General features: G+C 52.9%; 2 protein-coding genes across 10 annotated transcripts in view; one reads left to right on the forward strand and one right to left on the reverse strand.

Annotated features, from left to right (window-relative positions):
• CROCC (ciliary rootlet coiled-coil, rootletin) overlaps positions 1–4,098 on the forward strand; it is a 78,652-nt gene extending 74,554 nt beyond the window's left edge. For all 7 annotated transcript variants that reach the window (XM_073316696.1, XM_073316691.1, XM_073316694.1 and 4 more), the window contains 2 exons: positions 35–214; positions 500–4,098. In XM_073316696.1, coding sequence (XP_073172797.1) covers positions 35–214; positions 500–574 — 255 coding nt within the window. In that variant the 3' untranslated portion in view covers positions 575–4,098. The remainder of the gene's footprint in view (positions 1–34; positions 215–499) is intronic.
• Positions 4,099–5,744: 1,646 nt separating this feature from the next.
• The window catches only part of MFAP2 (microfibril associated protein 2), a 31,297-nt gene continuing 22,892 nt past the window's right edge, over positions 5,745–14,149 (reverse strand). For all 3 annotated transcript variants that reach the window (XM_073316706.1, XM_073316704.1, XM_073316705.1), the window contains exons 4-9: positions 12,833–12,859; positions 12,309–12,395; positions 11,741–11,779; positions 8,505–8,592; positions 7,802–7,875; positions 5,745–7,283 (exon numbers count right to left, since the gene is read on the reverse strand). In XM_073316706.1, the coding sequence (XP_073172807.1) occupies positions 7,180–7,283; positions 7,802–7,875; positions 8,505–8,592; positions 11,741–11,779; positions 12,309–12,395; positions 12,833–12,859 (419 nt within the window). In that variant the 3' untranslated portion in view covers positions 5,745–7,179. The remainder of the gene's footprint in view (positions 7,284–7,801; positions 7,876–8,504; positions 8,593–11,740; positions 11,780–12,308; positions 12,396–12,832; positions 12,860–14,149) is intronic.

A 14,149-nucleotide genomic window follows, 5' to 3' on the forward strand; every position in this document is an offset into this window, starting at 1 on the left:
CCTGGATGTATGGCCCCTCCTCTCCCTTGTTCAGGCTCAGGTAGCGGAGATGGAGCAGACCCAGTCCCAGAGCCTGGTGGAGACGGCCATGCGCCACCGGCAGGAGCTGCAGCTGGAGATCGAGCGGCTGCGTGGCTCCCAGCTGCAGGCAGAGCGCACGCTGGAGGCCAGGGAGCGAGCACACAGGCAGCGTGTCAAGGGGCTGGAGGAGCAGGTGAGCGGCTGGAAATTGACTAGCCGGGAGCTCCCCAGCAGCCAGGGTCCCTACAGTGCCCGCTGCTGGGAGAGGCTGAGACTGGAGCAGTAAGTTCCCCCCCAGCCACTGCCCTCCCACCGCTCCCTTCCAGCTCCCATCCTCCCGGATTCCTTTGCCTATTCGGGGAAATAGCCCTGAAATCCTGCTGCACCGTCTGGCTCTGCCATGGCTTTGGGGGACCCCCATGCAGCCAAAGCGCTGACTGGATCCCCCCCCTTTTTTTTTAAACCCTCTCCTTCGCAGATCTCGACGCTGAAGGATCAGCTGCAGCGGTGCCAGTCCCATTACTCTCACTCCTCCCTCCTCTCAGGGAACTAGGCTCCCTGCCACTCACTAGCGACACTGTGACCAAGGAGCCTTCAGCGCTAAGCCCCCTCCAGCTTTATGCTCCAGCCCTGCGGTGGGGAAATTGGGTTTGTATAGAGGGGGGATGCCCCTGCCATGGGGACCACCCTCCCCATACAGCCCTGTGGATTCCTTGGGTGCTCAGCCCTATACAAAAGACAAGCACGCACACACGTTCCCCTGAGCGTGCAGCGAGTCAGGGCCCCAGTGGGTTGACGTGGAATCGGGGAGCGTCTCAGAGCTGCTAAGTTGCCTTCTCCATGAACGTATCGTTACTGATACGCTATGAATGAAAAGTAGCTTGGTAATCAGTGACAACCGTCAGCCTGGGTCTGATTTTCAGCAGCGCTGAGCACCCCCAGCTCAAAAGTACAGTCCATTGGAGCTAGGGATGCTCCGCGCCGGGAAATCAGGGCCCCGGTGGCCTTGCTTAGAAGCCACCTTCAATCCTTTTGTAGCATCTTTCCAATGGCGGGTGAATTGTTACACTGAATAGCAGCCCCCTTCCTTCTGAAGCGGGGATAGAAGGTAACGTTGGCTAGTATTCAGAGCAGGGGAGTGAGGACTCCTGGGTTCTTTTCCTGACGCTGACACATCGTATGATTGCCTCACTCTGTGCCTCAGTTTCCCCATCTCATGCAAGGCTAATAATACTGACCTCATAGAGGAATTCTGAGGCTTAACTAATTACCTGTGATGTGCTTTGAGATCCTCTGCTAGAAGGTGCTCTGCAATGGGTTTATTCGTAAGCAATATTATTAAGTTTAACAGAAACAGTGGCTTCTTTGTCCAGAGGGTCATGTTGGGGGCTAACATTTAAAATGCACCTCTGAAGAGGAGAGTGCATTTGCAGGCCGACGATTGAATGCCCCTGGGTGACTGGAGACCAAACATGGGCTCAGTCACCAGTGAAATGGGTTTGCTGATCTGTGTCGTCCCGCTATTTCATTAACCTAAAAGGCCCCTTTAAGCAAAAATATATTTTGGGGGTGGGTGGGGACCAAAAAAAAAAATCTACAACCAAGCTGAACTAGGTCTTGCAAAACCAGCATTTACCTTCTCAGCAAGGACATTTCTGCCATTCCATTTTTTAAAAAAACAGGACTTTCCTAAGGGTAATACGCTCATGGAGGAGAATGTATATTTGATACATGTCATTTTCTACTGCAGTTTTTACCAGAGGTTTGGAAACTTTTCAATACTTTGTCCTAACCTGCTTCTGCAGCTCTGGTTCATCCAATGTGGTGTTGCCCAGAAGCCCCATAACCCTTTCTATAAAATGGAAGGTGGAAGATTTTGTTGTATCAAGGATGTGAGTGTTTGAGTTGGGTGCTCTGCTCTATGCTGGCCTTCCCCGTTTTTTTCCCTTAGAGCAGAGAAGGGTCAGTTTCACAGAACCCAAGTCTAAACAGCTGTTGAATGTTTGCTCCTCCTTTCCAGATGTTTTCTCCTTTCCAGGAGCATCATGCTCTGCTTGAGCATGTTGTCTGAGAATGTACCCATAGCGTGACTGTGTGTCCATTACCATCTCAGGGCCCCGCTTCTCCCAGCACCCTTCTCACATCCAGCGCCTGCACTGGGACGGCTTATTGTAGTAAGCAATATGTGCTCTAAGTACACCCTGAGCTTGTAGCTGCTTCCTAAAACCAGTAGGTGAATAAACTCCACCATCAGAGCTATAGTGATTATTTGTGCCAGCCAAATCCTAGTTTACTGCAGTGCTAGTGATCAAGGCGTGGAAAGTTGAATGACCCTGAAACCCAGAAGAGCTGAGATAACTGGGTTAGGAGACAAATTGACCCTGAAGAAGTTCTTTTTCCACAATAGTAACAAGTTGATCATTAGTGTCCCTTAGAGTGAGTAGCCTTGTCCTCAGTGTCTATTTAAAGAGACCCTGCCAGCTTGGGTACTGATGTCTGAAAAGTTTTAACTTATTCCAGGTAACACCAAGATCATGAACATTTATTTTTCTCAAAGATTAGTTTGTGAAGTTGACAGCACTGTGTGTTTAGTCAGTTTCACTGTGTCCCTTGTTTTATGGGGGGGTGGGTTAAGATCGGAAAGTGTGATTGTTAACGCCACGCCTTTGAGCCAGCAGTGGCCCCGTCACTCAGTTTGATGAGCAGAGCTGTCTAGGCTAATTACAGGAGCATCTCTTCAGACTTTTCTCCTGCCATATTGGCTGCTCTGGTTGTGTGTCAAATGAAAGAATCCGCTGAAGCAGAGCAGCTGTTAAATTAGAGCAGGAGAAGGAACTGCACCTAGTGGAGGTGGCATTTGCAGGGAACTTTTCTCTAATAACCACTGTCCCGGCTTTCTTGGTAAGGTGACTAGAACAGCACCCAGAGGGCTCTGACCTTAGCCCCCAGCACTAGTGTAATGTAACCCCCACTAGCACAGAGTTCTGCCCCCCCGGCCCGTGCAGCTGGAAAGGAGGAAGTCAAATTAAGTCCATGGAGGCAGCCCAGGGCAGAAGTGAGCCTGGCTCACTCAGCCATAGCATAAGCTGTTTACTTAGAACACCTGGCCAAGCTCTAGCTTATCTGGGGCCCAGGCAAGCACCTTCTCAGCTTAGCTGTGCTCCATTCACAAGTCAGACGACCTAACTTTTGCTCTAGGCTCCGAGTCAACCTAGGCCCTTTCCCTCGCCTGCATCAGCACTAACGCTTCTGCAGGAACCGCCCTCGGTCTGTCCGTGCTCAGTGACGCAGGTGTAACTGATTGATTGGAATCCAGCAAACAGCTCTGAGGCTGCCCAAGGAAGCTAGAATGCATGTGTCCCTTTCAGACGGTATTAGCCCTGCAGAAGCCAAGACTTAATTACAAAAAAACAAAACAAACACTAAAAAACAGCACCCTTTCAGGCTGTAGTTTTTTTAGTCCTTTCACGCCTGGAAAAATTCCTCTCCCGGCCAGTCTGTGACACTAAATTGACAAGGCTCAGGCTGAGCACCCATGGCAGCAGCGTGCTAGGAGGGTGTTACTGAAATCCTGGTTCTCTAGCACAAAAGTTTTCTTACAGATGGGTGGATGGTTTTCTTTTTAAAGTGACCAAGTTTTCTACTAGAAATTCCTACTTTTTGTTGTTGTTTTTCACTTACGTAACAATCATGCCAGGAAGAGGTTTTTTTTTTATAGATTACATTGGTACTTTCTTGATGAATTTGGACATTGGGGGAGGAAAAAGGAGAGCTTGCCCCACACGGGGTTGGTGCTGTGGGGAATGTCAGACTGTCAACTAGCTCACCTGGCATTTGAAGTCCCTAGTGGTCAGTTCCCTGGAAGCTTAGGCAATGGAAAGACCAACCAGGGAACTCTGTGTCTCTGCGTCAGAGTTTTAAACATGTCCAAAGTTTGTATAAATGTTTTACAGGGGGATTTAAAAAAAAAAAAACACAACACACCACAGACAGGACAGTGCTCAGCCTGTCTCCCCGCTTTTGCTGTCAGGGAGCGGCACCCGGTCCAAAGTCACATTAAACAGGAAGAAAAATGTGTGCCAAGTGAGTGTGTGTGATTTCATTCTCTCCTGCAGTAAGTTGCTGCCATTGGACTAGAATTATAGGGCTGGAGGGTAACGCAAGAGCCAATCCTGGGCCTTACCCCGTAGCAGATTGCTATTTGATTCATGTTTATAGATTATAAAGCCAGGAAGGACCTCCTGACTTAATTCGTGTTTGAGTTAACATGAGTATATAGTTTTACCGCTGTCATACAGATCCCCTCAGGCTAGCGGGGAAACTGACAAGGATGGTCACTTTCAGGTTGTCACCAGGTGGAGCTGGACTATCTGACTCCTGGAGCCATACCTGCACTAGCTCCGATCAAGCTAGCATGCTAAAAATAGCAGCGTGCCCACAGTGGCGGGATGGGATAGCTGCCCTGAGTACAATTGAGTCGGGACCATCGATACATAGGTGGGCAGCTAGTCCAGCCCACTGCTCCACTTTCATTTTTAGCATGCTCCCATGTAGACCTAAATCATCCTGCTCCTGCTGGGGAAAGCTAGAGGCGAACTCGTGGAAGCTAATGCTTCATCCAGCGCTGTCTTGGTACGGATTGAGGTCCTCTAGGCTGGCAAGGAGGGAATGTGGTCTGAGCCCAGGGACAAGTTACTGCTGCTTAATCAGCTCCTGCTTGGCCGCCAAGGGGTTGAAGTGTACAGTAGAACCTCAGAGCTATGGCCACCTTGGGCCTGGGGGTGGTCCGTAACTCTGGAATGCTCAGAACGCTGAACAAAGCAGAGTTCAGGCTCCACATCCAGCAGCTGACAGGCCAGGCCAGGTTTCCACAGCAGCTGAGCCCCTCCCGGGGCTGCCCCCTGCGTGAGGGTGAAGGGGTGGAGACAGGCTGCCCCGATGTGCCGACCTTTGAGATGCAATACAGCCATAGTACAGTATTTGCTTTTCTTTTTTTGGTCTCTGCTGCCGCCGCCTGATTGGTTACTTCCAGTTTCACGTGGTGTCTGGTGGACTGGCCAGTCTGTAACTCTGGTGTTCATATCGTGGAGGTTCTACTGGAGTGAAAATGAGGGGCTGGAAGAGGAAAGGGGGGAGCTGCAGCAGAAAGCACTAGGCTACTCCCTTCAGCCTAACCAGGACTCTGGCATTTGGCTCTGTTACAATGTTTGCAGGATGCTCTTTGTTGTCGGGATTTTGCTGAAGCCGCAGTGGCGTAATGCAAACTATTTTCATAGTAGAGCGTGTGGCAAGTCACTGACCAGCCCTAGCTGTTCCTCCCCCAGCTGAAGCTGTGAGCAAGCTCAGTGCCGCCAGCCGTGACCTTTTCGGGTTGTTTATTTTTTTAAAACATTCATTTTGTACAAAAAAAAAAAAAAAAAGGAATTATCCGTACAACGCTACAGCGAAAGCAAGAAAACCAGAACAGTACAGGAGAATGCAACGCTGCGGGGCCCCTCTAAGCCCTGGGAGCAAGTGAGCCTGGGCCAGTTCACCGCCCGCAGTCAGGGCCACATCTGCATCAATGGCCCAGCTCCTTTTTTACAAAAGCTATTTTGCAGTTGCTGTACTCAGCATTGCCATTTAGGAGCCTAAATCTCATTGACTGCCAATGGGATTTAGGTTCCTAAATCATTTACGCACAGAAATGCTGAGCACGGTAACCCTAAATACCTGGCTGGAAGGGAAGGAGGGGAGGGGTCCCCCGGTTGGATCAGGTCTGGAGCTGCAAGAAAGACAGATTCCTGGCTCATTGAGGCAGAGACGGCCAATGATTTTTAAGTGAACAGTGGACCACAAGGCTCCCCTGCAGGTGGACACAGCCGGGAGTGGTATGGGGGGGCTGGAACCCGTCCGAGGAAGCAGATGAGATGAAGGAGCAAGAGCATGGGGAAAGAGTTAAAGTCCACACCTGAAAAGGGCTGACTTTGGTAAAGCACAGAGGGAGATGGTACGAGTGGCCTCCATCCACCCGTCTGTGCGGTGTCTACCTCAAAAGAGTCATTTTCTCTTCAAGTAAGGACCAAGTGGGAGCAGGCACCAGCATCATCCGAGCTCTGAGTTTCTGAAGGGCCGAGCTCCTACAGTTGCGGTTGGCTGCAATGGGCGTAAGTAATTTGCTCTAGCAGCTGACCTCTCTAGCCCGTCATCTCCCCCATGGGATCCAAAGTCCCTGCACGGAGAGAATGGGCTTCTCCCATCTCTGCAGCAGCACCCAACGATGAAACTGCCAGCTGTCAAAATACGCCCCGGGCTGCCTCTCGGGCAGTAAAATGTACCTGCTGCAGCCCAGCTCAGACATCTTCAGCTGAGCCACTGTTTCCCTCACGGCAGTCGCCGCGGGTCAGGTAACAATCGGTGCTATCCTGACACTTGAGCAGAGGCGAATGGGGGCATGTGCCAAGCTGCCACTCAGCCAGCTGGCGCGTTCACAAGGAGACCGGGGCGTGAGGCAGAGTGGGGGTGGGACGCAGCGGGCAGAGCCCAGCTACAGCAGCGTTGTGGCAGCTATAGAGTTGACCAAGCCCGGCACAATTTTGGGGCCAGATGGGCCCCAAACAATAGACCCTTGGGCCAGCATCCAGGATGAGCTTCAAACTGCACCCTGGTCCAAACCAATGAATAAAGCAGCAGCCATCAAATCCACTGGAAAGGAGGAGGAGGAGGAAGGAAAGACGGGGGCAACGGTCTAAGAAAGCAGCAAAAGGGTGGGGTGGGGTGGGGGGAACAGATCAGAAATTCAGACAACCCCTTACACTTGTTCTCTTGGATACTCTACGTATAAATTGAGCCAGCAGCCCGGCTGGGCTGGCGTGCGCCAGCTGAGTCCAATCAGACTGCACTGGCTCAGCCCAGCCCCTGCCGGTGACTCTTCCAATATCATAAAAAGTAATAAAAAAAACATAAAAATCCCTATATTATGTGCACAAAATGGACTTCTATGCTGTTTCATGCACCATGTTTCCTTAGCACCATTGATTTCATGAGCACAATGACAATGTTATTCTACCGGGGCAGACGGAAGGTAGCTCGGGGAGAGAGCTTTCCTCTGGGTCGGCTTGGCCTGGCCTTGAGCAGAGTTGTGGCCTGTGCGTCTGCTGGGGCATCCGCCGTCCAGCCTTAGCAGCCGCCGCAGCTTCTGGCGCAGGAGGTAGCCACGGTCTGGCAGAGGCCGCTGGTTGCCAGCACGCCGCATTTGGAGAACTTGTCACGGCACAGGTCAGCTGTGGAGGGGAGGTGAGGAACCATGAAGGAACAGAGCAGAGCTCAGGGGAACAGAACACGAAGTTTCAGGGTTTTGTCAAAACTGAAAACCAGAACTCCAGAAAGTTTCTACAGCTGAAGATTTGTTTTTATCCCTGTCTCCCCCGGGGGATAAAAGAAATCAGTTCCTGAGCAGCTGTGTCCTGGAGTTTAGCATCTTAGGGGCAGAGGGGCCAGCCTGTCCTAGGAGGGCAGAGCGAGGACTTAGTGGCTGGATCCTCTGCCAGCTTACACACCTGCCTCACCAGCCTCTCTGTACTGATTGAGGAGTGATTTGCACTCACTGCACAAGTTTAGGGTCCCCACAGGGTGTGAGCCAAGTCTCCCTGCTTTTTGGAGAGCTGCCATTCAGCCAGCCTCCAGCTGAAATGTCCCCGCCCGGGGTCCTCCAGAGACCAGGACCTGTCCCGTCTTATGGGCCAATTCACACTGCGGCAGCAGCTCAGCCCCGGGGGCTCCTGGTGCGTCACTTCCTTACCTCGGAGCAGCTCTTCGTGGGCGCAGACAGTGCGGACACAGATTTCCTTGTTAATAACGTACACCCGTCGAAGGCTGAAAGGGAGACCAGAACACACGGCCTGAGACACCAGGGTGGAGGGAGTCCTGGACGTTGAGAGTGGGGGAAGGGCTCTTTGGCACAAGCACGGGCAGAGAGCAAAGTGACCTGTATTTTCACGGCCAGCAGCTGAGTCAGCAGCAGAATGGGGGAGAACTCTTCCCCTCTAACACAAGCCACAGGGCAAAGGCTCTGGGGGCCCGTGAGAAGGTGCTGGAGCACCAGGGGCTCTCTGGTACCTATGTCCATACACTAGCTCGTGGCTGTCAAGGGAGGCTCACTCAAGGTCTGCCCTATCTCCCCCCCCCCCCCCCGCGTTACCACGAGTGGGTTGTGCACGTGGACACGGGGCGAGTGAACGGGGCCGCTCACGCTACAAGCTCCGGTTCACTGGCTAGTGAGGACAAGCGTTACAAGCCCCTGCCCGTGTGTAGCTCAGATTCACTCCGGGCAAAGGGGCAGCCCCAGCCACGGTTCGTCACACCGCGAACTCCGAGCAGCCCAGACGGAACTGTTTGTTTTCCTTTATTAAATGCAGAACTGGGCCATCTTGGGGGATGCTCCTGGGACGGCCTATGAAAACTCGGGGCCTGGCCATGCGGGTGCAGCCCTGCCTGCCGCTTACCTGTAGAAGCAGATCTCATTCAGGCACTGCTTGCAGGGCTTGTGGACGGAGTAGAGCCTGGTGCAGGGATACTGCTCCTCCCGGCAATCTGCCCAACGAGAGAACACAGGCACTGGGGACCGAGCACTAGCACCATATTGAACAGTCCGCTGACTTCCGCAAACTCAAGAGCAGCTGCTGTTGCTCTGACATGGGCGTGCATGGGCGGTGCTTGGCTCGGGGGGGAAGCTGAGAGGTGGGGATGAGTGTTTAACAGGGACCCACAATTTCATTTCAGATCCCTTGGTCAGCAAGCCACCCATCTCCCTTAACCCTTCCCTGAAGGGCAGCCTCTCCTGTTTCTTCTGCACTGGCTGCTGGTTCTGCAGCATGAGCCCAGCTGGAGTTCGGACCAGTCTGGGGCAGCGCAGGGCTGGGGGAGATCTTCAGTGGGCCCAGTCACCAACTCAATGGGAGTGCCATGCCAGGCATTGACTCGGATGTTCCTCAGCCTCAGCCTAGTCCTGCTTCCCTGAGTTAATGAAGTGCCACACAAGCAGAGTGGAGATGGAGTAGGAATGTCCTCTCTCTGTTATACTTTTCATCCCGTAGGATCCCAAACGACTGTACCCACGTGCACGGGAATTGCTTTCAGGAGCAGTGAAATGCGGCCACTTCTAGGGTGGAACAGCACAACTGGTTAAATAGCCCCACAGCTTAGGGCAGAAAGTGAAGAACTTTATCTCCAATGAAAACTGGATGGGGGGGCAGGGCGGAGGGACTTCAGGAAAGGAGATTTTAGTTACTGGAGCCGGACAGCCGAGTTAACGCCTTTCCTCTTGTGGCGAGGGCCACGGATCTTTAAAGAGCACAGTGGCCAGAACCTCAGCTTTCGAGGACATCTCCAAAGCACAATAGCGCCCCCTGCAGAATGCTGGGGCATTGACCCAGCTGCCAGAGGGGGACGCCCCTCAACTGCATGAACGCCGGAGCCTTGCTTAGCTTGCAAACCCTGCTACTGGCACAGCTGTAGGGACCAGGAGGCAAAGTGCCCCCCCCCCGGAGGGGGGCAGGAATGCCTACAGCTAGTATCTCAATGGGTGAAAGGGCAGGTGCTGATCTCGTGCTGCTACCGTGGGGGGGGGGGAGCTTCACAGATAAATACCCTGCTGCAAAGAATGAACAAGCTAAAAGCCACATCTTGCAAGGGCCTTGAATTGCATGGGGCTGGAGGGTAACCAGCACTTGGCAGAAGCCAGAGCCACAGTGGGGCCATCCAGCAGCTCCTGGAAAGCTGGCCTCCCTAGGCAGGGCTCAGGAGTTCTCCGCCTCCTTTAGTTTGGCCCGGTTCAATCTGGAAGGTGATCTCGATTTTCCCTTTTTTGGGGGCGGGAGAGAAAGCAGGAAAAATGTGATTTCGCGACACGTGCCAGAGTGGGACCATTGTGCTGCAAGCAGCCGATCTGTGTTTAGCTTGGAGCGGAGCGGAGCAGAGCACCCTGGCCTCTGTGCACGCTCGGCAGAATCACTCGCGCTGGCCTGGAGCATGGCTTCGGCTGGCCTGCGCTGTCCCTCCGCCCCCACCCTGCAACCACGGCCGGTCAGCCAGCTGCACGTGTAGCAGCCCTGCAACACGTCACCAGGAGACGGCCGACTTCTAACCCTCTCAACTGCTCTCAGCAACGTGTCCACCCCCGACATCGCAATGCTCCCAGTGGCGGAGCCAGATGGCACAACCCGAGTGATGGGTCATTGGTGGCGGGCCGCAGGGTGAGCCTGCCCCCGCACCCACCTAGCAGAGTGGGCTCCTGTCCTGTGCCCGGCTCCCCATTCTGGGCGGTACAAGCTGGCGCGTGGGATTGCAGTGCCATATGGGTGTCATGATGGACAGGCGGCTGGGCCAAATTGGAGCGAGTGGCGCTGCAATGTAGCACGTGAGGTCACAGCGCCATGGGCACCGTGTTGCAATGCTCGGAGTGAGGAACTGGGTACAGCCCTGCAGGACAGGAGTGGCCACTGCTGGGTGACTGCAGGGTCCCCAAAAGGCATCCCTCATACACCTGGAGGCCACTGGGGGGGCGGTTGCTCCCCACCCTTATTAGCTCTACCACTGAATGTTCCTCCTACACGCACAGGTCCGATTCCTAACCCAAAGGCAGAGCGGTAACCAGTGGGCAAGAGAAGGAAACTCCATGGGGCTTTCAGCTGGTTCGTGTCTAACTCTTGGGTAGTGATGGCAGATGGTGTTGCAGGCAGAGTTTAGGGAGAAGGCGGAGGAGACCACCCCCCACTGCTCCTGAAGCTGTGAGTGAGAGGGAGAGAGAGGAAGAGGGATTGAGGAACAAATAAAGTGAAAGTCAAACAAGTGCATTGGAGTGAAAGAGCCAGAGAAATGCTGCTAAATGTAACAAGGTTCATTCGTAGCCTCCAGGGCTCCACGGCTTGGAAATCTATCCACGCGGGAGGAAATCAAGGGGGACTTTGTGCTTTCTCTGGGGTTTGGACATTTTCTCCCCACAGAGGAGGGGCTGCGCAGTGCAGGGTCTTTAAGCTACTCTCCAACATCAGTTAAAAAACCAAGGGTCACCGAGAGCATCAGCTGGAAGGGCCCGATCCTGCAATACCGGGAGAAGCGCTGCTGGATTCAGCAGGGCTGCTCCCAGAAGGGAGGGCTGCAGGATCTGGTCCAAGGAGAGAACGCTCTGTCCCCATCTACTATCTTGCTTGTTAATCGCAGGTTCTCTCTCAGACTCAAGGCAGCCCCGGATCAAAGGCAGATTGGCTGACATGTGGGGCAGCCATGTCGGAGGAGATACAGGTTTCTTGCGCTTCTGGCAGACCTCAGATGATATGCTCACAATTGATCAATGGTGGTTTGAAGGATTAGAAGGTACAAGGGCGGCCTCATTAACTCCCTGCTCAATTTAAAGCGTTTCCTGTAAGCGAAACGTCATCAAAGCTAGAAATCCACCAGGTAGCCCCTGCCAGCTGGAGAGAGTCCCCAGCCCCACCTCCCAGCTGTGGTGTCTCCTGCACGTTCCACTCCAGGTTGTCCTGCCTGCATGCTTGGGGGCGGAGGAGGGAAACCAGTGCCCTGGCTCCTCTTTCAGAGCTTGAGTGAGCAGCTTTTTCCACCTCCTTTATACTTTCCAGCCTTGCCTCCTGCAGGCCCTTCCTCCCACTCAGAGCTGACTTCAGGCATCTGCAGCTCCCAGAGTCACCCTACGGTTCGGAGAACAACAGGCTGCGGGTCTTACCAAGAGGTCCAGGTTCTGTGGGTTCGGTCTCGGGAAGAGCTGGAGGGGAAAGACAATAAGTGGAGCTGAGAACACAGCACCAGGCTGGGAGTGGGCTGCAAACTGGTATAACTCATGCTCCTGTCTATCTACGGTACATACAGGGCCCCTGTTTTTCCCAGCATCTGAGCGCTTCACAATCTCGGATGTATTGATCCTCACCACGCCCTGCCAGGCAGGGCGGGCCATTATCCCCATTGTGCAGATAGGGAACCGAGGCCCTGAGAAACCAAGTGACTTGCCCAGGGATCACACAGGGAGGCTATGGCAGAGCACACAGGTCTGCACAGTCCCAGGCCAGTGCACTAACCACTGTGCCATCCTCCCTCTCTGGGATAAGTGCTACTGCCCAGGAAAGCTACACACACACTGGACACTGTTTATACTCTGCTCCACATTTAAACAGCGGATCTGCTCCTCGGCTAGTGTACGGCAGCGGACATACTGACTACAATAGGACTACACCGGCAGCAGACACGGCTGCCCACAGCCCCTCTCCGCCAGGAGTGGCGAAGGCTCCACAACGCACCGGGGGTTGGCGCTGGGATGATCTCCTGCTGGGTCTGTTGCTGGGACTGATACTGGAACTGCTCTTCGGGAGTGCGCTGGGTGACATCTGCCATGGAGAACGGACATGTTCAGTTCAGGTTAATCAGGCACCACACACACCCTCTGCCAAACGGGGCCAGAGACCCCAGCACTCTCCCTCCCCAGGAGCTTTGTTTTATTGGTCATTTTTCCAGTTTTCCCCGGGAGCCTCGTTTTGCAGTTTGGATCCTCCTCCATTTCTTCCTGGATCCAGCAGTGACATATCAATGCCACATAGTAACTGGGGCAACAGATTGCATCATAAAACCCCAGAGGACTAGACCTTCCCTGCAAGATCAAGGCAAAACAGAAGCCAGGCTGGGAACGGCAGAATTAATATTCCCAACAAAGCACAATTATGCCGACTCCACGGCACGTTAGTTACACTCCAGCCAGTGCTGGCCAGCTGGAGCAAACAGGGCAGCTCAGAAGAGCAGATGAGTGCTCAACAGAGAAAGTGCTTACCTTGATAGTCATAGTAATCTTGATTGTCTAAAAAACAAAACAAAAACAAAGCACAGAGAAAGGTCTCATTTTAGGAACAGCAAAGACCTAACACAGCATGTGGAAGAAGGAAACAAACTGCTCTTGTTCTCCCTGCACAAAACCTGTCTCGCCCAGCCCTGGAAGAGCCCAGTCATCTCGGTGGTGGCTGCATCTCGCCTGGGATACGGACAGATTTCCTAACCCCAAGGGCAATGGAATCCCAGGTGGTTGCATTGTACAGGGAATCCACTCTATGGTTTACAAGTCTGCTCTGAGTTGCTGATCGCCCAAGTCAACGGGAGGGAGAAGTGATCAGCATCTCTGGGGGAAAAATCAAGGCATAAACTTTCACCCACTGCAGTAGGGGAAGACATGGTTTGAGCGAGGACACAGTAGGTCAAAACTTTCTAAAGCGACTAGTGGAGTGATAAAGACACCGTACGGGGCCTAGTTTTCAGAGATCAGGTGTCCAGCACTTTCTGAAAGATGTTTCAAGTTGGGCCCCCCAAATTACTTGTCGCTTTTGAAAATCTTGGCCATTGGTCTCTTCAGCCCATTTCCAGCGACTCTCCAGGGGGAATGTAAAATCCCAATAATTGTTTTTTTTCCAGATCAGATTAAATGACAATCCCAGCAGCCTGGACAACACTCACTCACTGTAACGTCTGAAAGACCCTGGCTGAGAGAAAGAAGGTACTGAAGGCATAGCAGCTGCTACCTTTGCCTGGTACCACCCCCAACCAGTGTGTTGCAAAGAGCATTGGGCTATAAAGCACGTTCAGTTTAATTCAGTGACAGTTACCGTACTGGAACGCAACACGTCTGTATCTTTAACAAATCTTAGACTGATCAAGGTTCATGGGCAGTGAATACACTTCTTGGAAGCAGCCTAGCACAACAGAATACCAGGAACCATCGGAGTTTAGTTGCTATATTGCAATAATCATTTCCCTGAAATCTCATGAGCCACTCTGAACAGGGGAAGTAGAAACCTGAGTTAGCCAAACTTCTGTTAACGGACTAAATTAGCTTTGCCAGATGGGAAAAGGCATTTTACTTGGGAGGACCCTAAATTGCCCAACCTTCTCTATCAGCTAGGGATGATCGTGGGCAGCATATCAGTTGTGAGTTTGTTGGGCGATGTGACAGTGAGAAACATTTCATGCAGTTTAAAGGCAACAACATCCTGGAATGTAGAATTGGGAGTGCTTCTGTTTGTCTCCGGGCACCTTGTTACCAGGGAGATAGCAACAAATCCTGCCCAGTCCAGTCCCCTGCACTGAGATGACCCAGGGA

This window comes from Lepidochelys kempii, chromosome 18 (genome assembly GCF_965140265.1).
Source record: "Lepidochelys kempii isolate rLepKem1 chromosome 18, rLepKem1.hap2, whole genome shotgun sequence".
NCBI classification, from domain to species: Eukaryota; Metazoa; Chordata; order Testudines; family Cheloniidae; genus Lepidochelys; species Lepidochelys kempii.